Source organism: Cygnus olor, chromosome 3 (genome assembly GCF_009769625.2).
Source record: "Cygnus olor isolate bCygOlo1 chromosome 3, bCygOlo1.pri.v2, whole genome shotgun sequence".
NCBI lineage: Eukaryota > Metazoa > Chordata > Aves > Anseriformes > Anatidae > Cygnus > Cygnus olor.
This window is the reverse complement of record NC_049171.1, coordinates 25,996,293-26,023,883: the sequence shown is the minus strand read 5'-3', so window position 1 is coordinate 26,023,883 and position 27,591 is coordinate 25,996,293. Positions and strand designations below refer to the sequence as shown.

General features: G+C 36.6%; 2 protein-coding genes across 4 annotated transcripts in view; one reads left to right on the top strand and one right to left on the bottom strand.

Annotated features, from left to right (window-relative positions):
- Positions 1-8,460, top strand: part of HMGCLL1 (3-hydroxymethyl-3-methylglutaryl-CoA lyase like 1) — an 84,303-nt gene extending 75,843 nt beyond the window's left edge. For 2 of the 3 annotated variants that reach the window (XM_040552750.1, XM_040552749.1), the window contains exons 8-9: positions 368-493; positions 4,939-5,778. In XM_040552750.1, the coding sequence (XP_040408684.1) occupies positions 368-493; positions 4,939-5,052 (240 nt within the window). In that variant the 3' untranslated portion in view covers positions 5,053-5,778. Of the gene's footprint in view, positions 1-367; positions 494-4,938; positions 5,968-6,314 lie in introns of those variants that run through there. The other variant, XM_040552747.1, reaches the window with a different exon arrangement.
- A 2,619-nt stretch (positions 8,461-11,079) lies between these two features.
- Positions 11,080-27,591, bottom strand: part of GFRAL (GDNF family receptor alpha like) — a 28,228-nt gene continuing 11,716 nt past the window's right edge. Inside the window, exons 6-9 of the mRNA XM_040552746.1 lie at positions 24,472-24,731; positions 21,170-21,268; positions 14,581-14,662; positions 11,080-13,606 (exon numbers count right to left, since the gene is read on the bottom strand). Coding sequence (XP_040408680.1) covers positions 13,519-13,606; positions 14,581-14,662; positions 21,170-21,268; positions 24,472-24,731 — 529 coding nt within the window. The 3' untranslated portion in view covers positions 11,080-13,518. The remainder of the gene's footprint in view (positions 13,607-14,580; positions 14,663-21,169; positions 21,269-24,471; positions 24,732-27,591) is intronic.

The following is a 27,591-nucleotide window of genomic DNA, read 5'->3' as shown; positions in this document are numbered from 1 at the left end:
GCATTGATTGTGTTTGGTTGTGTGTAAGCCTTTGCAGGAGTAGATGCAGGCTACTTAAAAACATCACACAGAGATATTAAGAGAGAGAAATCATAAAACTCTGGCTGTAAAACAGCAATCATCTTATCTGCCAAAATCACATGTAATTGACTGTTAATTCTCTGTTCCACATCCTGTGTTTGAAGAGTCTTACCTTATAAAGATGTCAGGACTGAGGCTGTTACAAGATTTTTTTTGGAGGAACACATCCATTTGTTGAGAAATATGTATCTTATCTATGGCAAATAATAGGTGTAGCCTGCTATTTATGAATAATTATAAATAATACCTGGTGATGGTGATGCATTTTTGTGTTGTTATTTTCCAGATGGGAGTTGCTGTAGTGGATTCATCTGTTGCAGGTTTGGGTGGCTGTCCCTATGCAAAGGGTGCTACTGGAAATGTGGCCACAGAGGATGTGATATACATGCTTAATGGTTTGGGGATCAATACAGTAAGATAATCTTTACTTTCTACTTAAGACTTTAAGGTAAAGACTAACATTTTTCTAGACAACATAGGATGCATACCGGACAGTTGTGCTGTACAAAAAATATTGGGAGCATGTGGTAGTTTTTGCCAAGTCAGTGTTTTAATATGCTTTGACACAATATGAACAATATTGTCTTCACTAGCAATCTAGAGCAGGATGGGTTTGAGTATTTGACAGGAATTTGAATAACGCCATTTCCCTAACGGGAGATATGAGGAGCTCAGTAGCAACTGCTTTGAGTCATTGCTCTGCCTCTGTAACCTCAAAATATAACTACTGTAGATATTGCCCCAGAAGTCCAATCAGCGTTTCACTGGAAAGATTGAGTGAACCTCAGCTTTTTTTTAGAAAGCTTTGGGTTTGCTTCATAATGCTTATTAATATGCTGTCAATTCTTCTGGCTTCAAAGTAGATAAAGAATTGTGTTTGGGGCCCAAGCATAGGACAGTGTTATTTGTCAGTTATTCACTTAATATATTTCAAAATTGTGCAAAATCTGTTCTTGGCTAGAACAGCGGTTTTGGATGCCCCATACCTGGAGGTGTTCAAAACAAGGTTGGACGAGGCCCTGGGCAACCTGATCTAGTGGGTGACATCGCTGCCAACCCCCCCTAGTGGGGTTGGAACTAGGTGGTCCTTAAGGTCCCTTCCAACCTGAGCTGTTCTATGATTCTATGAACAGTTGTTGACTTTTGCAGGCTTCACAGTCATGTTTATTTCCAGCCCTGTTCTTGAAGGAGAGGGCAAGGCAGCTTATCTGCACTGAGCTGCACTTTAATTAACCTTGCCAGTGAGCCTCCTCATTCCATGAGCACACATTTAGTATCTCATGTTTGGTTGGCATGTTAATAATTCTGTAATCCTGGGAACCAAGACCCCTCTCAAAAGGATGTGTTCTTTAATCTTCCTTTTGGTCAGCATTGTTCTAGAAATGTGGCATAATGAGTTTTTACTAACTTAAGCAATACAATGATTTTACCTTTAACTTGGACTTTGAGAGTCAGGTTCAAAGGAGAAAATATTAAGAGCTGCCAAAACTGCTACATGTGTAGCTTTTATGTAAATTACTGCAAAGACAGAAAAGTCTAATGTCTGCCATGCAACAACCTAAGTTAATGGGGAATTATTGCCTGCCTATTGCAGTTCAGTGTGGCATGCATGCTAACAGAGTTCCTTGACATAAAAGAACTGTGGAATTTGTTTCTGAATTGTACATCCCCAGACCACTGTTAAATCATATTTAGTCCGTTACAGAGTTCACTGTAATGATTTTCTGTTTTCATGTGCTTCATAGGGAATTCTGGTTAGATGTCAGATACCTGTTTGGAAAAGGTTTAATCATGTGTCCACTGGACAAGTAAACTGTTTTGAACTCTGCATAGGTGATTTGGGGTGGCATTTTCATGAAGAAGATGCTTATTCTTTTAAAATAACACTGTTCTTTGGAATGGGGAGGAGAAATTATGCATTTCAGTTTACATTGCTGGGTACCTTTTAGAGTTAGCCTTTCTCTGGGCAAAATGCCCATTGACTTTTATGACTGACTCCCAGCAAAAGGAATCAATTGAATAAAAATGCCCTGATGAAAAGAAACATGCTTTGTTCCAGGCTAGTTGATAAGACTTACTATTCTGTGAATGATTTGGTGTCAAAGCAGGAATCTAGCTTATCCTAAAGGCTGATTCCAAATGCTATGAAGATAAATATCTCATCGTCAAATATTTAGTGCTCCCCATTTTTTCATTTTAGATTATGCAGTAGCAAAACACAAGGCTTCACTTCTTGACCCTTTTCTGGCCCATTAAAAACAGAGTGGTTTACTGGATGAGAGACAAATCCCTGGATGTAGACACAGAGTCTCAAAATTATTGTCTTAATACATGAGCTTTGGTCTTTGCAGTGTTGGTTGGTTTTGATACCACGGCCAATTCTGTAAAATCATTATTGAAAAAAATCTATTAATATGTCCTTTTTTGTATAATGGCACAAAATGAAATTACAATTATAATTGTGCCCATTTGCAAGGAGCTTCTTCTCTTGTTCCTTTCATCTGTGCATTAAAGCCCTTATTTTGTTGACTAAAGTCACTTAAAGTGTCCACCAAAGGATGGACAGTATTTAAGTGTACATTATTGTGTTCAGATTGACTAGATATGTCAAAATAATAATTAATACTTGTTCTGAACTTTTCTTCATAATGTGTAACCAGGAATTGACACATGAAATGAATCTTTAGCAGGCTAAGTGTGAAATAAATCTGTAGTAGAGCCCATCCACAAAAAGGTTGATTGGTTGTACCACAGTGAATGAATAACAAATTATGTCATAGACCATTAATGCTCATGATACTTTGTAGGGAGCCATGTACAAAGACAATTTCTATATGGTTCGTATGTAATTACAGTAATAGAGCTTGTGCTTATGATGTCTTTGAAGTAGCAAACAACAAGCCTTTCTGAGAAGTGACTAAATACTCTTAGCCTCACATTACTGAGAATGAAACCAAAGTTCGGAGAGGTTTGGTATTTATGATTGCTGAATGACAAGTGATTAATTGAAGTCAGTGGGAGTTAAAGAGCTTTGCCTTCTGGCAGAAGCTTTTCTAACTTAACTCACTTATCCAAGCTCATAGATACTATTGGAATCACTTGTCTTTATGTTTCATGGTACCAAGGAGGAATTCTGAATATTTGAAATGGTTACTAAGTACACTTAAGTACATGTCTGAGCATCTGTTTGAAAACCTATTATTTTGACTCAACAACCTTACAAACATATGACACTACTCTTTTCCCATACCTATCTGTAAGTCACACTTGTGAATGCTGGGTTTTGTGTCCTCATGACAATCCTCTTGGGATCATGACACATAAGAAAGACAACTTAAAAGCCAGAGATGCTTGTATTCCATTTAGTGAATGTGAACTGTGAACATGTTTCTTATCAACATGTATCACATTATGCATTGTTACAGTGCTGAAAATGTGAATTTTGCATAGTTTAGGTTTTTTACTTTTCATCTTACATAATCTAACTACCAAGTATGTCTATGGTGACATGTACCTTACTTCTTCCTAGTAAAAAGCATAGATATGGTAAGAATTTTTAGATTGTGTTATGTACAACAGTTCTCTACAAACTGAAATGAAGTAATGACCAATAAACAGAATGAGCTGAAATCACCCTGGTTATAACTCTATAAAATGAGAGAATTATAAAGAGATGTGTTTAAACAATAAGTTTTAGATGGTGCTAAATGCTAGAACTGATTCGAAACAGAAACTTTTTTTTTTAATTAGAAATGTTTTTGGTTGCATTTCTGTGAAGTAATTTCTATACTCATTAACATTCTTAGCCAACTCCAAGAATGAAAAAAGCAAAGTTTACTGTAGAACATGGTAAGTGCTAGATCTTTCAAAAAAAAAGCATCCTAATGAGGTCTTGGTCTGTACTTCAGTACATAAATCTGTAATTGTTATGAAAGTGTATTTCTGGTGTAATAAATCTTGCATTCTTTAATGTTTACTAAACTAACACACTTATCCCAGTTCTGTGTAGCTACTCAGTGTATTTGCATTTCAAAGTCCCCATTTGCATCCCTTCTACTGGCTTTACTAGCTTCTAAATCCCAATTTTTGGAGCAAGTGCTTGCATCGCTTAGACAATTGAAGTCTAAAACTTCATGAGTTCTAAAACTGTACATGAGTAATTCAAGAGACCAGTAATGCAGTATTTTTTCCTTTTTGATCTGATTCTATTTTAGCAATCAAGCAGTACCTATATGTGTCTTATATTAGTTAAAAAAAAAAAACCAAAACAGTTGATTGCTCAAGGAATATTTTTTTATCTAGCACTGATCAAGCAGCTGCAATTTTTTTAGTCAGTTGTACTAGCTATGCAAACTGTACTTTTGCATTGAGGGGAACTTTTTCAAGATCATGATTATATTTGTTCAAGAGAATGCAGGATATCGTTTCTCACTGATGTCAGTTGCCAATAAAAGTATGTTTCCTTCATTTTCCTGAGGTACAAATGAAATATTTATAAGCATGAAGTTTGGTGATAAGTGCAGCACATAAGTAGACACTGTATTTTATTACAACTTCTTCTAGTTATTATTCCAGTTCTTTATTCCGGATTTTTTTTGAGTTTGAAATGTATTACTAGAGTATTTGGTGCACTGCTGTTAGGGTAAGAAATCACCCTTAGAGTGGTAGAACCTTCCAAACACCTGGGAGCTGTGATTGTTGTGTAAGTCACTATAACTTTACTGAGCTCCATTACTGACCTATGACAGGAGTCAAGCCCTTTTCAAAAATTAGACCCTGGAGCAAAATAACATGAAACTTAAGCATTTTCAGTGTGTGCATTTATTATTCTTAATGTTTTTCACCTCTGTTTTTTAGGGAGTAAATCTTTATAGAGTGATGGAGGCTGGAAACTTCATCTGTACAGCTTTGAACAAGAAAACAAACTCAAAGGTTGCACAAGCTTCCTTCAATAGTGGAACAATCAATTGAATGGATTTTCTTTGCAGATTAATTACATTTGTCATCTACCTTGACCAAGGACATTTATATCAAGAAAACAAACATAAGAAAATCATTTCAGCAAAGAACTAAAACAGAACCTAGATATAACTTTTTGTTATGGGAAGAGTTTCTGTACTGTAGCGTCTTGTCAAGAATTGTCTGGTTTGTAAGGATGAAATAAATGACTCATACAGAACGCTATGCTTGGTACTTCTACAGATGAGAAGAATGTATAAACATCAGGCCATTTTACCATTCTTTAACTTGCATTTTATTATTTTTTTTTTTAGGTAAACTGGTTAGAAGCAGTGAATACATGGTTAATTTTTAATCAAGATTACTTTTAGAACAGTACAAATATTTGCAGTAGTTTATGAGATCCCACATTGTGTGTGGCCATTCTATCATGTGTTTTATTTGTCTGAATCTATATTTTTCATTTGTCAAGTCAGTTTTGTAATGACCATGGAGCCAAATCTGAATGTACTGTAAGAAATTTTTAGCTATAGCACTTTTGTTATTTTGTTTTGTTTAACATCTGCTAAGTATATGGATGACTTTATCTTGTTCCAAGACTTTGTGGTGAATGGCAGCCTGCCAGATCCTCCAAATCTAATGCAAATTTCCTTATTTGTTACATATGTTAAATTTGTTGTAGTTGCCTTTTTTTTTTGTCAACTGTATTAAAATGTAATTGTATGAAGAAATTAAAAATTGGCAAGGTTTGCAACCATCGTTCAGGGTAGTAGTAGTGTAGAAGGGGCTAAATTTTGTCCAAGGTCTCATTGAACAATTTGACTTTTTCTTCTGTAGTCTATGAATTGACATTCTCATTAATTTTTGAGGATAGTAATGCTCTGTTGTACTAGCTTACACAGAGGGAACCACCTCCAATTTATCTCTGTGCTCTTGAGACAGTTATACTATACTTTTAAATGTCTTAGTTCAGCAAGATGCTAATTAACTGCATTGTCATTTTTAGAACATAATGAACAAATGCAAAGAAAAGCCTTATTGTATCTATAAACTGTTCAAATGTTGCGTGAAAATACTGTCATTTTTCAGTCTAAAACATCAGTACTGTTACTGACTTCGTGTAGGATACTTCCAGAATTCTCTGTGTACTTAACCTTGATCTGTATTTTTTTCTGCAAATAGCCTGTTCGTGTGGTGGGCCAAATCCGTGGACTATGATATTTTTCCATATTCTCTGTTTTCCTGCAAAATATGGAAGCTTGGGAAAAGGTGAGATGGAACAAAGTGGAAGATAACATATAAATAAGGAAAAGGGTGGATCATTTTTGTCTGGAACTCAAATCTGCCAGGTTACAGCTGAGTCTTAGCTTGCCTTTGAAATTCCAAAGTGAACTTTTTCTGAGATCTTTAAGCCGGTACTGGAGTTTGGAATTGGCACAGCTTAACAAAATCAAACTTGGCATGCCATGAAGCTCAAAGATAGAATTTTAATATAATCCCTCTATCCAGTTTATGCTGTAGTAACAGTCAAAAACAATATAAGCTGCATTGTTTCGCTCTTTTCATGGTAAAAGTCAAAGGATAAGCAAAGAAATCTGCTTAGGTGAGGCAGGAAATTTATTGCCTATCAATGCAAAATAAATTGCACCTCTTCCTGTGGCGTCCAGTAAGAAGACTTACAGGTACTCTTAAAGACATGGAAACCCTGATTTACGTGATCTGTTCTGGGTGCGTACTTGGATTGCCACAAGAAAATGTTCCATCCTCATTGTAGGCCAGTTTAGGAACTGCATTGATATTATCTACTTTTTGGTAAGTAGAGTAGCTACTACATCTTAGATAAAAGTGAGTGGTTATACTACAGCCACAACTTCTATGTTAAATAAGATACCTGTGTAGATTACAGAATAAAAGAGCTAGCTCTGCTCAGCTCTTTGAGAGTTCTAGACACCTATATCCTAACTACCATGAAGGGTTCCTGACTTTTTCTCTAAGAGACCCTTAAACCCTGGAGAAGTTGTCAGATATGCCTCTGCACGTAGTGCATCATAGGTTGTTCAGCATCTGGAATGTCCTAAGGCTCTTAACTCTCCCTATGCCCAGAAATAGGGTACCTGTGGGTCTGTGGGTCTGTGGGGATGAACAACCTAAACTGCCTCAGTTCTTTATTGATTCTGCTTTAGAAACTACTTGGGAGCTTATGAAGAGTCTTAAATGCAGGTCTGTTATTCTATAATGATGTAAGCATTGGAAGAGATGAGCAGTCACATCTGGAGCCAGTACTTTACCCACACGTTCAGCTTCAACCACATAGTGAGTTATAGTAATCCAGGGTGGAGGTCACAGACATATAGATTGTTTGTCAGGATTGTTTAAAGGAGGAAGAAACATAAAGCCAGATCCAAAAAAATAAAAAAATAAAAAAATAATTATTTGCCAAAAGTGCCACCTGGAATAAATTATTTAGGCATGTGGATCCAGGTGAGCAATCTCCTGAAAATGCTTCTTTACTTGTAGTGTGACTGAGAATTGTTAGACATCTCATGTTTGTGCTACTAAAATTTGTTCAGCACATAATATTCTGCTGCTCTGCTTTCCTGAGATGGCATTGTTTTGGCTGTGCAGAGCATGTTAATGCCTAATCTTTAGTTTCAGAAAAAATAGGCATATTTTGCCCTTAAGATCAAGGGCTAATCCAATAGTTATTCTATGAGCATGCATTACTCACATAGATAGCACCGAGTTCACCACATAGTAAAGCAGTTGAGGCTGCATCCCTCCAAAAACATGGCAGGAACAGTATGAGATATGATGGTGCTACTGCTCTCCAGTGCTTCTGAGCTTCTAAATCTTTAAGTTTACATTCAGAGTGACTGACCACGACTGGTGCTTGCTCTTTGGTTCCTTTCAGTGTCCCCCATTGAGTACATTGCTGTTAGTTCACCCTGAAGTAACCCTCTGCCTATGGAAGGCTTAAATCCAGGTGTTTTATTTGTGTGAGAAGGTGTCCCAATTACTATATTATTATTAAAATTATATATATTTTTTGAAAGCTATCAAGAAAAAACAACAGAGTGCTGTGCATGATCACACAGATAAAATGTGAGGACATTCTGACTCCCTGTCTGTTTTGGTGATGCTCTCTGGGTTTCCTACCAGAGACAAATTAGATGTACAGAGGGAGCTGGGGTTGTTTAGCTTGGAGAAAAGAAAGCTCAGGGGAGACTTTATTGTACTTTTCAATTGCCTTAAAGGAGGTTGTAGAGTGGTGGGGATCAGGCTTTTCTTCCAAGCACCAAGTGAAAGATGAAAGGAAATGGCCTCAGGTTGCACCAGGGGAGGTTTAGGTTGGATATTAGGAGAAATTACTGAAAGGGTTGTGTGGCATTGGAATAGGCTGCCCAGAGAAGAGGTTGAGTCACCATCCCTGGAGGTTTTCAAGAAACATGTAGATGTAGAACTTAGCAGAATAGTGTAGTGGTAGACTTCTCAGTGCTAGGTAAAAGGCTGGACTAGATGATCTTAGGGGTATTTTTCAACCTGAATGATTCTGTGATTCTATGATTTGCTTCTACGCTTTGAAGACTCTTCTGAATTCCACTGTTTTGAAGTCACTGGAAAGATCTCATGGAATAACATGGAGATCATCTTACTTGTGCCAGGGCCAAAGAGTATGTAAGCTGGAGTGCCCAGGGCAGTCTTTGGTCTGTGGCCTGGTCTGAACCTGTGAAGGTTCAACAGATGACCTATGTCATGTTGCTGGAATTCTCTTTAATACTTTCATAGTAGTTTTTATTCTTGTACTGTTGGCAATAGCTAGAAATTCAAATATTGTCTTCTTTGGCAGGTCAAAGCACTATATTCTAAAGGCATGGCTCGTGTGCTTTTCTGGAGAAATTGGTCAGTTCCACTAGTAATGGGCATAATTGTTCTTCAGTGCCTTTCACAAGACAGCAGTGACATGGATCCCTTAGATGCATAGTGCTAATGTCTTCCAGCAGCAGCTTGCTTTGTAGTTGAAGCTTTTATGTATTAGGGCAACTTGGCTCTGGACCAGCACTTTAATGTTTCATTTTCATCTATAACCAGAGTTTATGGAAATAAGAAGTGAATATTCTGGTCTTGTGAATAAGTCCAGAGAAGCGTTGGCTAATTTTCCTTTCTTAATAGCATCATCTGAGTCCATAAAACTTTTATTATTGTAAAAAGGAGTCACAGAATGAAGACTATGAGCCTGTGAGGTAAAATTCCTATGTTTGGGATCCGTGCTGTTGAAATGAAAAAAATGTTTTTCCAAAGGGTTAATGTGAATGTATAAGATCTGCCTATTTTTTCACAGAGGTATTTTTAAAGGGTAGAAATGCTGTTTAGCTGCTATGCTAAATACTTGAAAATTAGTATTCTGTGCCATAGATTTTTTGTATGATTTCTCAGACTGCCTCAAGTTCTTTTTAAAAATTAAAAAAATAAAGTCCTGTTAATATGACAGGATACTTAATAATTTCTTTAAATCTGAAATGTCTAGAGAACTGCATAAATGTAAAAATTAGTCTGGAGAACTGAATGAAAAACACATTTCCATTCCAGCTCTTGCTGATAAATCTTTTGTTTGTTTGTTGGTTGGCTTGTTGTTGTTGATGATGTTAAGCTATGCTTTTGAGTGTTATTTTTCTCTACGGTCCTGCTCTAACACAGTGTTGATCTGCAGCGCTACCATAAACAGCAGGCAGAAGGACCACAGCCAAAGTCAAGTTAGTCCTTTGAAACTGATGTCAAAAAGATATGTTTGCTGAGGAATTGACATGTACCCTCCTTGTTAAATCTATTTGTGATTCTGCAATTTGTGATGTTGAAGATGAAACAAAATCTATCTTAGTGTTTATTGAAACTGATATGTATTATGCCAGATTCAGCGGCTCTGACTAACCAGCTCTCACATACGGCATTAGTAAATATAAGGTGTCACTCTGACATGTACGCCTGTGTTGACTTTGTTACATCATAATCTGTTTGGAGCACGTTTTCTTAGAATTACCTTTTTATCATTTGTTCCCGTGTGCTTTTATAGCTGACAAATCTCTTCTAAGTTACTAGGAAAACATTTCTTCCCTCCATTAACTAAACATTAAAAGCTACAGCCAGTAATGGAGGTAGGAGTTGAAAAATTCAATGAGGCATCATCTAGCTTTAGATGTTCCTATGCAAAGTAGAAATCTGTGCCATGTACGTGATGTCAAAGACCCCTGCACAGTTCATGGGAGACTGACCAGCTCCAGCATGTGATCTGAAATGTCAGCGTGTCAGATGGAGTACTTGGAAAAGTCAGCAGTATTAATCCTACTGAGCTTCAGACAGTTATCTTCCCCTGCTTGAATAAAATGGTTTAAGTTTTCCCTCATGGAAAGACACCCAAGAACTCAATGATATTCACTCTTCTAAGGCACTGTCTTGCAGATAGTGATGGTCCTGCCTTCCATCCATCTACTGTGTTACTAGCTTGATCTGACACCTAGCCCGGAGTACCAGATGATAATTCCCACAACAGCCTGAGAAAGCTGTCTGTCCAAGAAGCCCATTCTGTCACCTCACAAAAAGGTGAGATGTCTAAGGAATATCTTCCTTTTGAAGAATTCAGGACTTACTGTGGCAAGACAAGAGAAGTATAGACTTGAATTTAAAGCTTTGTATCTTCAGTGCTGCATAAGGAAGAGATAGTCCTGTGTATGTCTCAAAAACTACACATTTAATTTGAAACAATCTTTAGATAAACTGCATAAACAATATTGAAAGCAAACACTTCAATCCAGTATTTAATGAGAATGTTATAAGACTAAAATTTATGCTTTCTCCCTCTAGCACAATTGTTCTTCATTCTTTTACTGTGTGAAGTCCCAGCTCCAACAGAAGGGGGACAAATCATGTCCTTACCCAAAATGACCTGGGAATCCCAAGTCGTCAGTGAGACATCAGTGTTCTTCAGCTGGGAATTAGGTGCAGATGTCTCGCTTCAGAGGAAAAGATTTTAATTGTGATTCTCTTACAAAAGATTCTTCATCTGTCATGAAATTGTTTTGCAGGACATATGATATTGTTGGGTCTTAAGCATGCCTAGGACTGAAATGGCAAAACAGGGGGATACTGCTCTTGGTAAAATACTACTGACTGAATTTTATCTGTATCTGTGTAGTTGGAATACGGCACTCCTTACTCTCTGTTTAAAAAATAGAGTCTAATCATGATCACCTGAATACAGATCATCACAGCAGAGGTTCCTTTATTTAATAATTAATGACTGGATACAATTGACAGAATACAGTGTCACTATGAAATATAAATCAAAAGAATTGTGATACAGGTACATTTTACATATGTAATGGAGGAAATGTACTTTTCCATTGAGCACTAAAGTTAGCCCTAATGAAAAGAGCCTGTAAAGTTGCACAAGTAATACATTTTCTGCTAAATATTTTACTGTCTTTTAAAATAACTCACATACGTAACCCCAGTTTCAAATACATCTTTTGTGTGTCTGAATGGGTGTTTTTAAGCACACATATGAAGAGAGTTCCTAACATCCAGATACAAGCTAATTAGAAAATGAAAGGTTTATAAGACAGAAAGTTACAAGAGACATTTTTATGACTGAGGTTTAGTTAAATCTGAATATAAATGGATTTCTTCAGATTTTGAGACACAGATGGTTGAGCATTGCATCATTGGTTTTTAAAGTCAGACTAACAACACAGGTTTCACTTCATATTCCCTGTGTAAAGAAATTATTTTATCCAACACTGATAAACGGATTCTCAACACTGTTCTCAGAAATTTGAACTTTTTCCTCTTTACAGTTTGAAGATTAAGAATATTAATACACTACTCTCAAAATACCTACATAGATGTACTAAATGCTGCAAATTGCTATACTGATACAGGAGATCCTTCTGATTAGCAAACTACCCAAATTTCCACTTCTTGTTTCTGTTCTATTTTGTCCAAAGGCTGATTTAGTAATGAGATAGCATTTAATTGCAAAATAAGAAGGATTTTTTATTTTTTTATTTTTATTTTTTGGCTTTGTGCAAATCCTAAAGAAAGAGAAAATGTCTACTGTAATAATTGTTTAAAATCTCTAAAACTCTATCCAACATAACTGCACATCAAAGATTCTTGCTCTTCTGATCATGTCAGAAATTTGAATTTCTACATTTCTTGCCTTTGTTCTCAATCAATCATGGTCAAAATTGGAACTGAGTTCAGTGTAACCAGTATTTCATTCCTGATACTATTTGTTATGTGAGTTACATTTAGTGGGAAGTCAGAAAAAAATCAAACTAATCAAATTGAAAATCAAATTAATTACTCAGATGCTATCATAACTGGTTAATACATACGCTGCTTATGGTAATAGTAATACAACAAATGCCAGTCCATTACTTTGTGCTGACCAGAACCTGATCATTACAAAGATTGAACAAAGACAACCAATCGCTAATAAATAGAAGCTTAAATCTAGAAAATTAGCTCAGCTATAGGGAGAAATCCAGAACTCATTGCCAAAAAGTGGGATCCAGAGTGGTGGGTTAGGGCCCGTGACTCCCAGTACAGTGCATGGGGAGAATTGGGCACTTTGGGTATTGCCTAGAGACAATGAATAGGAAACAGAGATGATGAGAGGAGTTGTAAGTTCTCTCTTGAGAAACAGGCACTTTGCTTCAGCCCCAAACAAGTTTTTTTCTCCACTGGCCATTCATACCACAGGATGTTGTCTAAAATGGTGGTTTTCACATTGACAAGGCTCACTCATTTCTTTTTGAAGCATCTCAGAGGAGAAAGAATAACCAGTTTCAACAACAACATACTGGTCAAGACAAAAGCCCAGGTAGTCAGAGTTTAATTCCTCTTCATACTGAGAGGGGCTGTAATCGTGATCTCTCCCTCTACCCCACAAAGTGCTCTGCCATCAAACTACAGGCAGCCTGCCTGCACATACTACCTCACAAATACCCCATTAGGTACTTGTAGAGCAACCTTGTGTACAAAACTCCCACATATGTGCTTTCTAACAACTCTCTGAAATGTATCCAAGTGGATTCTTTTTTTTCCTTTCTGTCAGATGAATCCAAATCCCCAGGCTGGCTTCCAAAGTTTGCCACTGCTAGGCATGTTGAAAGGCCAGATTCATGCCAATACAGCATTTATACCTGTCATGTGAATCTACAGATATAGTAAATGTGCAGCTCAGGACAGATCTGTGAATCTACGCAAATGAAAGAGAGTAGAGAGTACTTTTTTTTTTTTTTTTTTTTTTTATGCTTGTGAAAGTTTTAATACGTGTTAATAAATATAAAAATCTTTTGTATGCTCAACTACAAAATTCCATAATTTATAGTAGGTTTTCTGATATATATTTTATTATAGCATATGTACAACAGGCTGGCTTTCAAGAATAGCCTTAAAAAGCATAACCAACGGAGTAGTTCATCTGTGACTTTTATAATGGACCATAAATGTTTCAGAAGAATGGTCTGGCGAGGGACTTCTTGACTCATGTTTTGTTCTGCAGGGTCTGAAAATAAAGAATGTGCATGTATTTAACAATAAACTATACAGCTTTGTTTTGAACTTTGGCTTAATTGAAATCAGTGGCAAAATTCCCCTCCTTTTATGATGAACACTGTGGTATAAAGTAATTCCCTTCACCATTGTTAATGTGCTGTTCTTTCTTCCATCCCCTGTATTCTTTAAACCTGAGTTTTATTTTTATGCCTATATTCCTGTAACTGCAAGCCTAAAGAGAAAGCCACTGTGCCCATATATCCTTAACTTGCCTTTTGCATTTTTCTGCATGATTCCTCTTTGATCTGCCTCTAAATTTAATAATGAAATTCGACTCAATATCCCTCCCACTATATATGGCTCCTGCTACATCATGTTCTGTTACCTGTCATCTGACAGTGTAATTCTTGAATTCTGGCCATTTAATTTGGTCCAGGAAAATGTATCATTTAAGAAAAGGCCATGTTCATTTGACTAAGTGAATGCACATTTCTGTTTTCTTACTGAGCACTGGCATATGGGCAGTTTTTCATACTGTGTGTGGGAATGTTTACAGAATCCTATCAGCAAAAATGGTATTTGGCAGGAATATTAGCTTCAATAGCAGCATTCACTGTTTGGTTTTTAAATATGTTATAATACTGAATATTCTCATTTCCTTTCTGCATTACCTCTGCCTGCTACAGAGCTAGAAAGGTAGCCTTGCAGGATTTTTGAATTCAGATTTCACCTTCTCCTGCCTTGGGACAGGAAATGAAACCTCCTAAAGCCTGGGATCTCTGTATGAATGGAGGGCATTGTAGATATGCATCATATTTCACTTCTTCCTGCTGACACCCGCAATGTCAGTTCTTTCCATCACTGGGACATACTGAACTGTTTTTAAAGACAATCACAGTGCCAACCTCTCAACTAAATCAAAACATTTTATTTTCTGCTTTTCCAATTTCCTAGAACCAAAGATTAATACTCCTATCAAATTACCTGATCTTTAGGAGAGTCAACAGGACTATTCCTAGGATGAGAACTATGCAGGAGGAATAGGCAATAATGTAGACTGTTTCACCTATAAGCCAAAACCAGAAAGCAGACAAGAAACATTTACTTCTTCTGTGACAAGAATCAGGTTTGAGATCTGAATTGGAATACATACATATGCAAACTAAATTAGCAATCAATTCTGATGCCAGTAATTAAAAGGAGGAAAAAGACCTAGGTGGTATGCCAAAGGTAGGAATTACTCTTCCTTCATCAGCTAGTGCAAAATCGTTTTCAGACTCCTCTTAGTAAATACCAGCTCCAATAGCACTTCATATTTGTACCACTACCTTTTACTGTACCCCAGGGAAACTGCAACAGCTTGTTACTCTGATTTGTGTTTTGGAGTATTTTCCCTGTTGATTTTGAGGTGTTAATTTTATTCGGTGTATTGAAGGAGATCTGGCTCTTACATATCTGCTAGGTTTCTTTTTCTTTTCCACATATTACCATAATTGCAGTGTGAAGCAATAGTCAATCTAGAATCAAATTAATGTAAAATGGGATCTAACATTGTGTTTCTGGGCCTCGTGCCCACGGAGTTTCCTCTTTCTCTTAGGCTGCTCACCAAGAAGTCACTTAGGCAGTTTACATGCTAAAAATTCCCACTGTTGAACAACTGGGAATTGTTTCAACTTTTGTTTCCCAAATGAGGGGAAACTTGTTTTTCCTGGTGGAATAAATGTAGGAGTTTTGATCAAATCTTCTGAAGAAAAAAAATGGTCTCAGTACAAAACATCAGCCCAGAACTTGGCATCAAGGGGTACAGAGATTAGATGACAAGAGGATTCAAAACCAGAGCCACAAGAATAAAGCATGAGAACTTTTTACTTGCCTGTTATACTGTTTCTATTGTGTTAAACAATTACATAAGTTTTGTTTATACAGGAACTTAAATGCAGAATGGCAAAATATGGCCTTAGCTGTTCCTAAGGTTTTCCACCTTACTTAGTTAGGGAAACACCCACCAAGGAAGAGGCAGAGTCTCAGCCCCATCACTTACCTGAGCTGGGAGAAGGTCAAATTCTGGTCTCTGAATCAATTATGATTATTACATAGTACATGTGTGTGTTTGTGCATACACACACACAAGCTATTGAAAAATACTTAACGTGGTGAATATTTGATGAAAGAGGGTGTATTTTGGTCCCAGTGCAGGACTGCTAATACCATACATTAAAAGATAAATCAGAAGGTGTCCCTCCTCTCAAGTTATGACAGTTCTTTAAAGTGATAACTTTTAGGAAAGGAATAATTTTTATTATTTTTTTTTTTTTTTTTTTTCAGTTTTTGAATCTTCATTGTGCACTGAAGTCAATTTTTAAAACTTCCTATAACTGCAGGGGCTATAAAATTTCCTTTTTTTTTTTTTTTTTTTTTTTTTTTTTTTAAGTGGAAAGGTATTGAAGACAAATAGAAGTTTTCACAGTACCTCCCTTACCATGAAGATTGGGAAATTATTCTGAAGAACAATCATGGATGGTAAAAATGGACTAATCAAATTTCACCAAAATATTTGATTTTTTATTTCATTAAGAATTTTGAAAAATTGTTGCATTCTGATTAAATAAAATACTCTAAAATGATCAAATGAAATCAAAATGTTCTCCTTTTTTTTTGTCAAACTCTTACAAAAAAAGTTATATTTTTGGTGAACTACTTTCTTGTAGAAGAGATGTTGATTATAATATTTTCAGTTCTGTAGGGAACACATGAAAGATGTTAATAATGAGATCATGCTAGAAGCCGTATATTTTCTCCTGCCTTCTGAGAAATGAGAGAATTTGTAAGGCTGGGAGAGGGCACAGTTTGGTGACTGAAGGGCTAATTCTTCATTTTATATTTTCATTTTATATATTCTTTGTGGTTAAATTACTTGAATGTGCCTATTTACGTTTCCTTAAAACGTTGTTGGGGTGTCTGTTTCTTGATCATAGACTCATAGAATCATAGAATGGCCTGGGTTGAAAAGGACCTTCAAGTTCATCTAGTTTCAACTGCTCTGGGTAGGGTTGCCAACAACTAGAGCAGGCTGCCCAGAGCCGCATCCAGAAAGAAGAGCTCATCCTGACCTTTTTTAAAAATTCAAGAAACAGTTTATATTAGTTTTCACTATTAATCTATATCCATCCAGTTGTTGAAATGTGAAATACTGATAGGGATGGTAAGAAATATAAATACAAAATTCATCCCAAATCCCAACCATGAAAACCAGAATACACATGTAAATTCCTATATGACATAACAGTCTCTTATGTCTGATCCCATTTTGATCACTGTATACAAGTTATTGATCAGCTGAGTATGATATAACCAACAATGTTTTAAAGCTTAAAAACAAGTACCTTAAACAAACAATAAAAACTGAAATTAAGCACATTTCTAGTTATGGGTTTGTAAACAACTTAAGCTCTCATACTGTGCTCCCATTCACATTTCACTGGATAGCAGGCATCACAATGATTAAATACATGATTAAAAGTTAAAATATTTACCTACTCTTAGTAGAACTGGTTTAAAAAAAAAAAAAAAAGTGTACCTAGGTACTTATTTCATTACTCTTTTGAGAAGCAGCCATCTCTGTTTTTTGGTTCTTCTCTTCTGCGCTGAGGTGCGAAAGAGCAAACCTCTTTTGGGTTCTCTGACCAGATGGAGAAAAGGATACAAATATCTGTGTGCCTTGTGAGGAATGAAAGGCACAAATAATGTGTAAAGACTTCCAGTAGAAACCAGCTAAAATGTGAGATGTTTCTATCTCCATATCTCGGAGAGTGAATTGACACCAGTGAAGAGCAGACAATTCCATTGCAAAGGTGCAAGGCTGTACTGGGCTGTACTGTCCCGTGGAGGTGTCTCGTGCTCATGAGAAGCTAGGGGACCAACCTAGGGACAAGTCTATGGCAAAGCCACCATGACTGTGTGACAAATGTCTAACCCTTTCTTGGATAGGCTGTGAACCTCAGGGACACAACCAATGGAGCTGTAGGTACCACTGAAACACTAGATGAAGCAGTCTATATAGACATACAAACATTTCCAGTGACAAAGTTTTGGTAAAGGATAGCTGTGGGCTCAGCAGCTGGAACAATTAGTGGTATCAGTCTCTTGTGTAAATCTACCTGCTTATGTATATGTAGTGAGATGGCTGTGAATATTCATCAAATAGATGAATTCTGGATTGTGCTCAAAAGTTTCTTGGCTACCTGCAGCTTCTCACAGGCTTTTTCTACATTTATAAAACAATGAGATCGACAAGGTTTCATACTTTACAAATTAAAGTTGCTGGAGCTGAACTAATCTCAGTTCCCACAGCAGCTGGTATAATTATAGATAAACCCTGCCAATTACTTGTTTATCTATATTCTCAGCACAGCAAAACTGCTCAGTAGAAAATATCTGATAACTCTATAATTTAAGAAGAAAATAACATGAATTCCAAGAGTTTTGGGTCAAGCCCAATTTTATTGTATCTCGCAAGAACCAGATAAGTGTTGTATTCCTGACTTCTTCTTCCAGCCAAAAAATACTTTAGCTCCAAAGCTCTACACTGATGAAAGTAAGTGCTTATCTTCACATATGATTCATTTTTCAAATTAAAGTGTAAGAAGCAATCTTTTCAATTATTTGAATCTGTAAAATCATGGCAATGATTTGCATAGAATGAAGTCAAAACTAGGCTGGAAGTGCACAACTAGGTAGGCAATAAAAATATTTTCTGAAGTTTGGAGAACAGTTTTAGTTTATCACATTATTATTATTATTATTATTGTTATTATTATTATTAAATTTTATAAAATGACATAAAATTCTGGCCCCATCTGAACTTCCAGAAAAAGTCTCATTAACTTTTGTATGATCAGGACTCTGCCCACATCACACCTTGTTAACCAGGCCATATCCACTGACAGACATCTATGTTGTCATGTACCCTCCTGGGTATGTGAACTAGTGTAAATCCAGTTAAGACTTTTAAACAGCCCTGTTTTTATATTGCAAGCCAGAGGCCAAGGAGCAGAGGACTTTATCTTTTACACCTTCTTTTCAGGATAGCCTGTAGTTCAGTATTCCTGGCATGAGCCAGTTACTTGTGTGGTTGATCTCACTGAGCCAAATGGAGCCCCTTGACAATGGTAAAGCAGAAGTGAAATCTCTCCTCACTCCATGTGCCAGCTGGGCCAATGCTTCCCAAAGCAATTAAGTGCTTTTGTTACCTAACCTTGTATTCGAACATCACAACTGTATTTAGGAGGCTAAGGTCTTTGAGATACATCATGCCAGGATGTAAAAAGTTAGCAGGCATCAGATTCTCTGCAGCAACACTTTATGCATACTCAATGAGTCCACAGCAGGTGGTTATCTCTTGTGTACAGAGTTGGGCATTTGAACTACTTTTGACCCAAGGTATTTGGCTACTACATTCACACCAAAATGTCTCTGTTTACATGAAAAGCTGGAATAATATTTCCCCACTGAAAAGGATTATATTTATTAGCATATATATTTGAATATATGTTTATATTTATTATTTATTATGAAACTCTCCTTTTATAAAAACAATCCTATTCAGTGATTTGCAGTACCTTTTACAAAGTTTTTGAACTTTTTAGGAACCACGTTTTTTGAATTAAAAAATTTAGAGACTGATGACTCATCTGTAGATGGTCATTAATTTGAATTTGTGAAAGATCCTTTTATTTTAGGCAAATTAAGCAAAGGATTCTTCTGAGATTTTAAGGTAGGGACAACACATCGGCAAATGTTATCTCCAGCTTTTCAAGTTCAGCAAATATCCTCAAATACCTCCAGACACACAAAAGGCCGTATTTGACAACTTAACCATTTTGCCTCTGCACCATGGGATTCTTCTTGGGATTTGATTTCAGTAAAAATAAATATTTTGTAAAGATGATAACTCCCTTTGCAGCCAGAGTAATGCACATTTGCTAGCATATGAATCCAGGATCCTGGGTTAGATTTTTGGCAGTGGTATTTATGAAGCAATTTGCAATATGGTTTTTATCATCAGGTAAATATCTTGAATCAGATTCTTCTCCTTGACCTGACTTCCTATGAGACATTTATAGGTTAGAGAGTTCCCAGCCAGAGTACATAACAGGTCCAATAGGATGAATATTTTACTGTATGGTTTAGGCTGGTCAGCATTCTTTGTATTTTTCTAAGGCCATCCAAAATTCTGTTAGAGTTCAAGGACGGGTTTTTGGAAAGTATTCAGATTTCAGTGGGAGCAGAATTAACTTGGTGCAGCCTGATTTTTGCAAACATTTATCCAAATCTTTGAGAGAAATGCATACTGCATTTTACCCAATGAAAGGTTCTGCAGTTAGAACTAGTCACTGGGGTGAAATAGCTCCCATTTTACTTTTTCCCACTTAGAGCATAATTTCTTCCATTATAACTTGTATTATCTAACCACTAGAGTCTAGTTCCAGCTACAGATTCAGGCTTCCCTTTAGTTGGCAAAGAGAAGCCAACACTTCTAGGATACAGCAAAGATGCTAAAATTAATGCTAAAATTACATTTGAATGCTCAATTATTCATGATATGGGTCTCAGGAATCCTATTCCTACCAATCTATATTTATACTTCCTATGTTGCCCACTTCAGCAATAGCTGAAGGATGGTGATAGAATATCCTTCATTTTGTACTGCATGCAGAACTTGAATTACTTTTTAACTGTTGAAGGTGTTCAGTATTAACATTACTGGGTACTACAGAACTATTTTGTGGTAATATCTGAAGTATTGGTGATCTGCCCCATACAATGTAGAGATGGTCACTCTCATTAGAGTCTATATTTGCGCATTAAGCTTTTTAGTGTTCTCACTCTGTAATGGGGTCCTTCAAAAGAAAATATAAAACTAATATTCTTTCAACCATGAGAAAATTTGTATATTAATTAAATATCCTTCAACTTTATGTCACTTAATTGCTCAGTGTAAATGCATGGAAATAAAACCAGATGCAGCTCTTCAACCCGTGGGATATCACAATCCACAATTGCATGCCCTTCTGTTGCACGAGAAAGTAATATCTGATGGAGTGTAACACAAAACCCTTCTCAGATCACTTACTGTGTCTCCCTAATTTTGTTGTTTTAACTAGTATGGCACAAATAGGCAAGAGAATTACAAGAGAAGTAGGTGTGACATCAAAGATAATCATTTATACTACACATTATGACTACTACTCTCTAATGACTGTACGGAGAATCAGACACTGGCGGGCTTAATAGCTTAATTTTCCACAATTATAATATAGTGATTGTGAGCCATCTATTTCAAAACCACTTATCACAGAAATTGGTTCAGTCTCATTATCTTTATTTTGTGGTTATATAAGCTAAGGCAAGCAAGTAGAGGTTTTTCCACATTATGCTGAATGAGGGAACAACAGGTAGAGCTCACTTTCCTGAACCCACTCAAGAGACCCAACCTTTTGTCTTCTCTATCACACACAAGGGAAATTTCAAGAGTACTTCTATTAAAATCATGAAGTGATTTGCCCAGACTCACCATTAATTAAAGAAGAATGTAGCTGTGCTCTGGAAAGCTTTTCTCCTGGTACTTCTGTATTCACCCAATGAAAACCTTTCTTCTTAATTGAAATTTGACCTGAATAATGGCAAAAACATCCATTTAAAATATTATTTAAAAAATAATAATTTATGCGAATATTACTGCTTGATGTTTTGATAAGAGCCACAGAATTTATAAAGGCAGCTATGTAAAAAATTTACGTATTGATACCCAGCAAACCAAGTGAATGAATGAATGTTAGTTCTTCCTTTTTAATCTCAATTATACCTCCCCTGTAGTTTATTTTATGGGGGAGAAGTGTGCTTTAAAGAAACATATTCTTTGCCTCAAACCAACTTAAATTATCTTTCACAGAAACAAATTTAGAAATTTCTCACCATTTCTAGATTCCTATTGCTAGTTCTGGGTATTTGCCCATTCAAATTTCAGTGTTAAAAATCCTTACCACCAGAACAGTAAAAAGTATCTAAAGTTCATACCCAGGCCAAACGAATAGGTTTGTAGAAGGGGTTGGATGAGGTCTGGAATAGAGCACTTACTCAATATCTCATAGCTACCATAAAGATAACCACATTTAACACAGCAACTTACAGTCAAAACCATAATCATATCCCTCTTCAGTTTAGTTGCATTACAACTACGCATATAAAAAAGAAAAAAGAACCAAAGCAAGCAAGTTTCTAATCACTGTGCAACTGTTCTGTATAGTAGGTGCCAAACTTTTATTTAGCCAGAGGCTCTGGATCCCCAATCTGTTTTTGATTGACTAGCAGGAACTTCATTGCACCACAGGAGCAAGCAAACTTCTTTCTTCAATCCCAATTAGGTTAGGGAAGTTTCCATCACAAAAAACCTTTTATCCTGAGACTGCTTCAGGGAATGGCAAAAGCTGATGAGCAATTATTTGATTATTATAATATGAGGGTCATCTTTTTCTTTATAGGTAAAGAATAACTAACAGAGCGATGTGATCAGTCATTTGGACCATTAGATGCAGCCATAAAGCAAACAAACAAATAAATAACATTCATCAGCAAACTCACTGCTAGTACAGTCTCAAATCTAACAGTGTTAAGGTATTGCTTTGCCAGGGGAGCTAGTATTTAATTTAAAAATTTTTCTCAGACTGAATTTTAGTACTGATTGTCTAACCTTAAGGGCAATGTTTCTGCAACATGATTTTAATTTCTGGGTAGACTTTGAGTGACAAGAAAAAATTATACCATTATCAGTGGCAATTTTTTGACTGCTAAAACTGAAGAATTAGCTAATTCATTCAATGAAATGTGTGCGTGCAATTAATATGTTTTTAAAAAACATCCCATCAGAAAGAACTATGAGATAATTAATCCTTTTTGTTGAAATCTTTGGAAATAATTACTTCTCCCAAGCTAGCTTGCAAATATATAATTACAAGAAGATGACTGGCATAGGGTGTATTGTTCAATTGAGTTAATCCTAGTGTTTTTACTTAAGGCCAGATCCCGAAGCCTCCATTCACAGTCTTAGCAGCTTTTTCTTTGAGAGTCCAAGTCTTGGTTGTGGATGTGGCCAGCCAGCTCTTTCCCAGATAGCTAGTTTGCAATTATTTCCGTGGTGTTGGGAATACAGCTAGAGATGTAATATACATGTATTTAAATTCATGGTGAATGGAATTAAAAGATTCCAATAGTATTTTGGATATAAGAAGTTTAAACTATTTCCTCTTAACTGTGTAGGTCTGCGTGATCCTCTACCAACATATACACAGAAAAACAAATAAATTACTCTCCTGAAAAATGGAAATTAATGCATTGTCTTCTATGGCTTGATTTCTAACACAAACAAGACCTGTGCTCAGAAGTAAAAGCTAGAAAACTCTCGGTTCAGTTTTGTATTCTTTCTTATTGCTGTTAAGAAATTGTGTGAAAATAGAAGACAACTAATTCCAATGATTTTTGTGATTTTTCACAACACAGCTAACCTGTGCCTAAAATGCCAATCATTTTTAAGGTTAGCATTTATTAGATAGCTTCCTAAATATATGTTAGCCAGCTTACAGTTTAAGAAATACTAATATTTATACTCCAAGAAGAGAAGAAAAGGAAGAAAAAAACAACATAATATATATCACATAGAATCACAGAATCATAGAATCATAGAATCATAGAATCATAGAATATCCCGAGTTGGAAGGGACCCATAAGGATCATCAAGTCCAACTCCTGGCACTGCACAGGTCTGCCCAACAGTTTAGACCATGTGACTAAGTGCACAGTCCAATCTCTTCTCAAATTCAGACAGGCTTGGTGCAGTGACTACTTCACTGGGGAGCCTGTTCCAGTGTGCGACCACCCTCTCGGTGAAGAACCTCTTCCTGATGTCCAGCCTAAACTTCCCCTGCCTCAGCTTCACACCGTTCCCACGGGTCCTGTCACTGGTGATTACGGAGAATAGGTCATCTGCCTCTCCACTCCCTCTCACGAGGAAGTTGTAGACTGTGATGAGGTCCCCCCTCAGCCTCCTCTTCTCCAGGCTGAACAGGCCAAGTGACCTCAGCCGCTCCTCATACGTCTTACCCTCTAGGCCCTTCACCATCTTCGTTGCCCTCCTCTGGACACTCTCCAACAACTTAATGTCCTTTTTGTACCGTGGTGCCCAGAACTGCACACAGTACTCGAGGTGAGGCCGCACCAGCGCAGAGTAGAGCGGGACAAACACTTCCCTCGACTGACTAGCAATGCTGTGCTTGATGCACCCCAGGATACGGTTGGTCTTCCTGGCTGCCAGGGCACACTGCTGGCTCATATTCAACCTGCTGTCAACCACAACCCCCAGATCCCTCTCTGCAGGGCTGCTCTCCAGCGTCTCATCGCCCAGTCATGTACCAATATGTACCATATTATTGGTACAGACACTGCACAAAGGTACAACATTAAGTAAATGACAGAAAGGCTTTGAAACTTTTCTGATCTGCATAATATTACACGCCCTAAATTATTCTTTTATTGTTATTCCAGCCAGCAAATTAATGTAGTCAGACATGTAGCCAATTTATTGATTTACTGCTAGTATAAATTATCTCTCAAAATCAGAGAAAAAACTGCACATGTAATTTGTGTTTCCATTTGGATTAAAAACCCACAGATATAAATCTTTGTGATATCAATGGACTTATAGCAAAGATATGCTAAAGATATGCAAAGATATGCAAAGATATGCTAAAGATTTGCTGCAAACCAGCAATTTAATTTAAACTTTTAAACTAATTATTCTTTAATGTATCATGTGTTACTCACGTAGCTCACTGAAGCAGGTTGTACTGTGAAGCATGTGATGGAAGAGCTTGCACAATGGCTGTTCTGCTGGAGGTGAATTCTGGCAGGTGCACTCCACATGCAGCATTGTGCCCCAGTTGCTAATGTAGGCTGCTTTGCACTCAGCATTTGCAGAACAGGGCATGTCATCCTTAATTAAAGTTTCAAGACAAGCTTCATCATCATAACATTTTTTGGTCACATGTCTCCAACATTTTGACTGAAAAGTTTTATATTTTTTCCTGGCAGAAGAAAAGGAAGTATACAAAATAAAAAAATAATAAAAAAAATGATTTCACAAAAAGGCAGTTAAAAATGATCATAAAAAGACAGTGTATTCTCAAGGTATCATTTCAGTCTTAAAAATCACAATATTTGGTGATAGATGGCATAATTTGGCTCTGATTTGCACCTAATCAGTTTCAGTGAAACTGCAAATTTGTAATTTGAGAAAACAGTTGACTTTAGTCAAAAAGTTTTTGAGAAAAAACAACTGTACCCCAAATCAGCACCTGTATACACTTTCCCAAGGTCCAGCAAAAATTATTGTGAATACCAACAGTCTCAGATCGTCAGAGAAGAAATGTGGGCAGAGGAATAAGTCCAGTCATCATCATGAAAAAAAAAGAGGCACCTTTCTAGTGGGTAAGCTTGTTGGATAGCATGGTAGGAAGAGTGGATATTCAACTTAATTAAAATAAAAAAATCCACATCCAGTGCTAAAAAAACAACTGACCAACCAAACAAAAACCCCAGACAGAATACTAACAAAATATGTCCAATGATGTGGAAGAATTTCATTGCATATATTAAACCTTAAAAATTAATTGACAATGGAAATAAGTTAGGTGAAGAATTAATTTGTTTCCCAGCTCAATAATCTTAAATGATTTCAGTTTATTTGTTATTAGGTAGAATAAAATTAGCCTTTAATGTATTAGTTATGACAATACAAAAGATCTATTAAAGGCTAACTAAAAAATCTTTAGATATTTATTGGAAACCAGTTTATCACTTGCATTAAATATTAGTGGTCAAGAGCAGTAAACTGTTGTTGTGTATTGTACAGTAATATATTAAGATAATTTTTCTTAATCATAAAAAATTTGGCTGCTAATCTATTGTTCATATTGTATAGTTCTTACAAGCAAGTCACATGGAAAAATGTAAACTGTTACAATGCCAGCTAGGACCTTATTGTAAATATTTTCGTTATACAAAGAAAGGCTTCAAAGCAGATGCCACCTCTGTAGTAATGGAATTATTTTTGTTCACCTCCTGACTTATAGATATGTCTAGCCATAATTCACGACTAATTTTGCTTATTATGTTCACTTATTGTCAATGCCAGGAAACATTAATGCTCTGAAAATAATGGGTAATTCAGCAAGTTTCCATTATGATATTACATGTGTACACATGCACATGCACAGACTTACATTTGTAGCCCAATTCTTCGTGACATAAAAGGGGCAATTCCCACTGACGTCAATCTGAATAGCCTGCACAGAACTGAAAGCATCTCTTGGTCTCCTGCTTTGTTTACTGAAAGTTAATTTGAGCACAGCTTTGAGGTAAAAATCAGGTCTAATCCACAAGGGAACCAGGGACTACACTGAAAATCAAAGTGAGCCAATTGACCATCCCCAAATGGTGGCAATTAAGAAGTGTGAGCATAGGCTAATCCTTTCGTATATTTTCTAAAACAAAATAAAATCTGAAACTGTTACTCTTCATTACTTTGGTGGTCTGTGAATGTTTCAGGGAAGCTTTTTTCACATTTCAGCGTGTCTGAGAAGAAAAGAATAAGATGAAAGTTTTGTGAAGGGGCAAGTTGCACAGTGTTTCAATACAAAGGGTCAGATGATAAGGTGGAAGAGGTAATTACTTTAACCAAACTTCTCCTAGCCTGCTGCATAATTTGTGTAAACGGCTAGAGGGCAAATGTGCAGACTGGCAGGTGTTATCTGAAGAAAGTGTTAATGAAAATACCTCACAGCATAGTTTGTTCAGTTGAAGTGGTGTTCAAAGTCATGAAACTGGCAGAAGAAAAGGCTGCACTAGGTCCCAGACCTATCTGAAAATGAATGTTTTAGTTTACTTGTGGAATTAATGCATTTGACACACCAGACATCTATGATAGATGTCCAGGTGGAACTTTGTAGTCACTTTTCAGACCGGATTTCAAAGAATTGCTGTCTGCATCATAACCTAACTTTCTGCATGGTAAAATTGGGTAAAATGACCTAAGAAAACCTAATAACGTGTTATATGAACCTAGTAAAATGTTCTCTACCCAGATTTGTTTCATCTACATATTATAAATATTCGGTGTGGTTTTTGTATGTGGTTGTTTGCCCAGAGAGGTTGTGGGTGTCCCATCCCAGGAGGTGTTCAAGTCCAGATTAGATGAGGCCCTGAGCAGACTGATCTAGTGGGTGGCGTCCCTGCCCATGGCAGTGGGGTTGGAACTAGATGATCTTTGAGGTCCCTTCCAACCTAAGCCATTCTTTGATTATATGTCTTTCATGCAATGTTTTAAAGGCCCCTTCTGGTTGACTTTGTGTGAAGAGGTTCTCTAGATACCTGTGTGTTTGAATGGAAAAATAGTTATGATGCAAGAGTAAGCCATAGGGAGGAAAAGGGCTTGCTGGAAAGGTGGAGTATGAAGGTTTTCTAAGTACTGATAAACTCTAGAGAGCTGTTCAACTTGCAAGAATAAGCAGTGCATGCTGGCAAAGAGTCTCTGCTGTACTACCCGAAGACTGACCGATAAGTCACCAGGACACCAGTGCAACATTACTTTTATGAGCCTACAGCTGAAGTTGGCCATGAGCATACAGTTGGAGTTGCACTAAGCACTATGAGGGAAGGTGTGAGTGTGTGAAAAAACTCTGTGAGGGAACAAATGAATGTGTGGTGTAAATGTCTTCTGCTGTTAATAACATTTGGTGTCTATCAAAAATAACAGCATAAAGAACAGAAGATGTTCTAAGAAGTACTGGCTGTGACCTCTCTCCTCTTAATTTTATCCCCTATCAAAGAAAAGGGACTTTGCAACAAACCCTTATTTTAGAACATTCCTTGTGCACCTGAATAGTT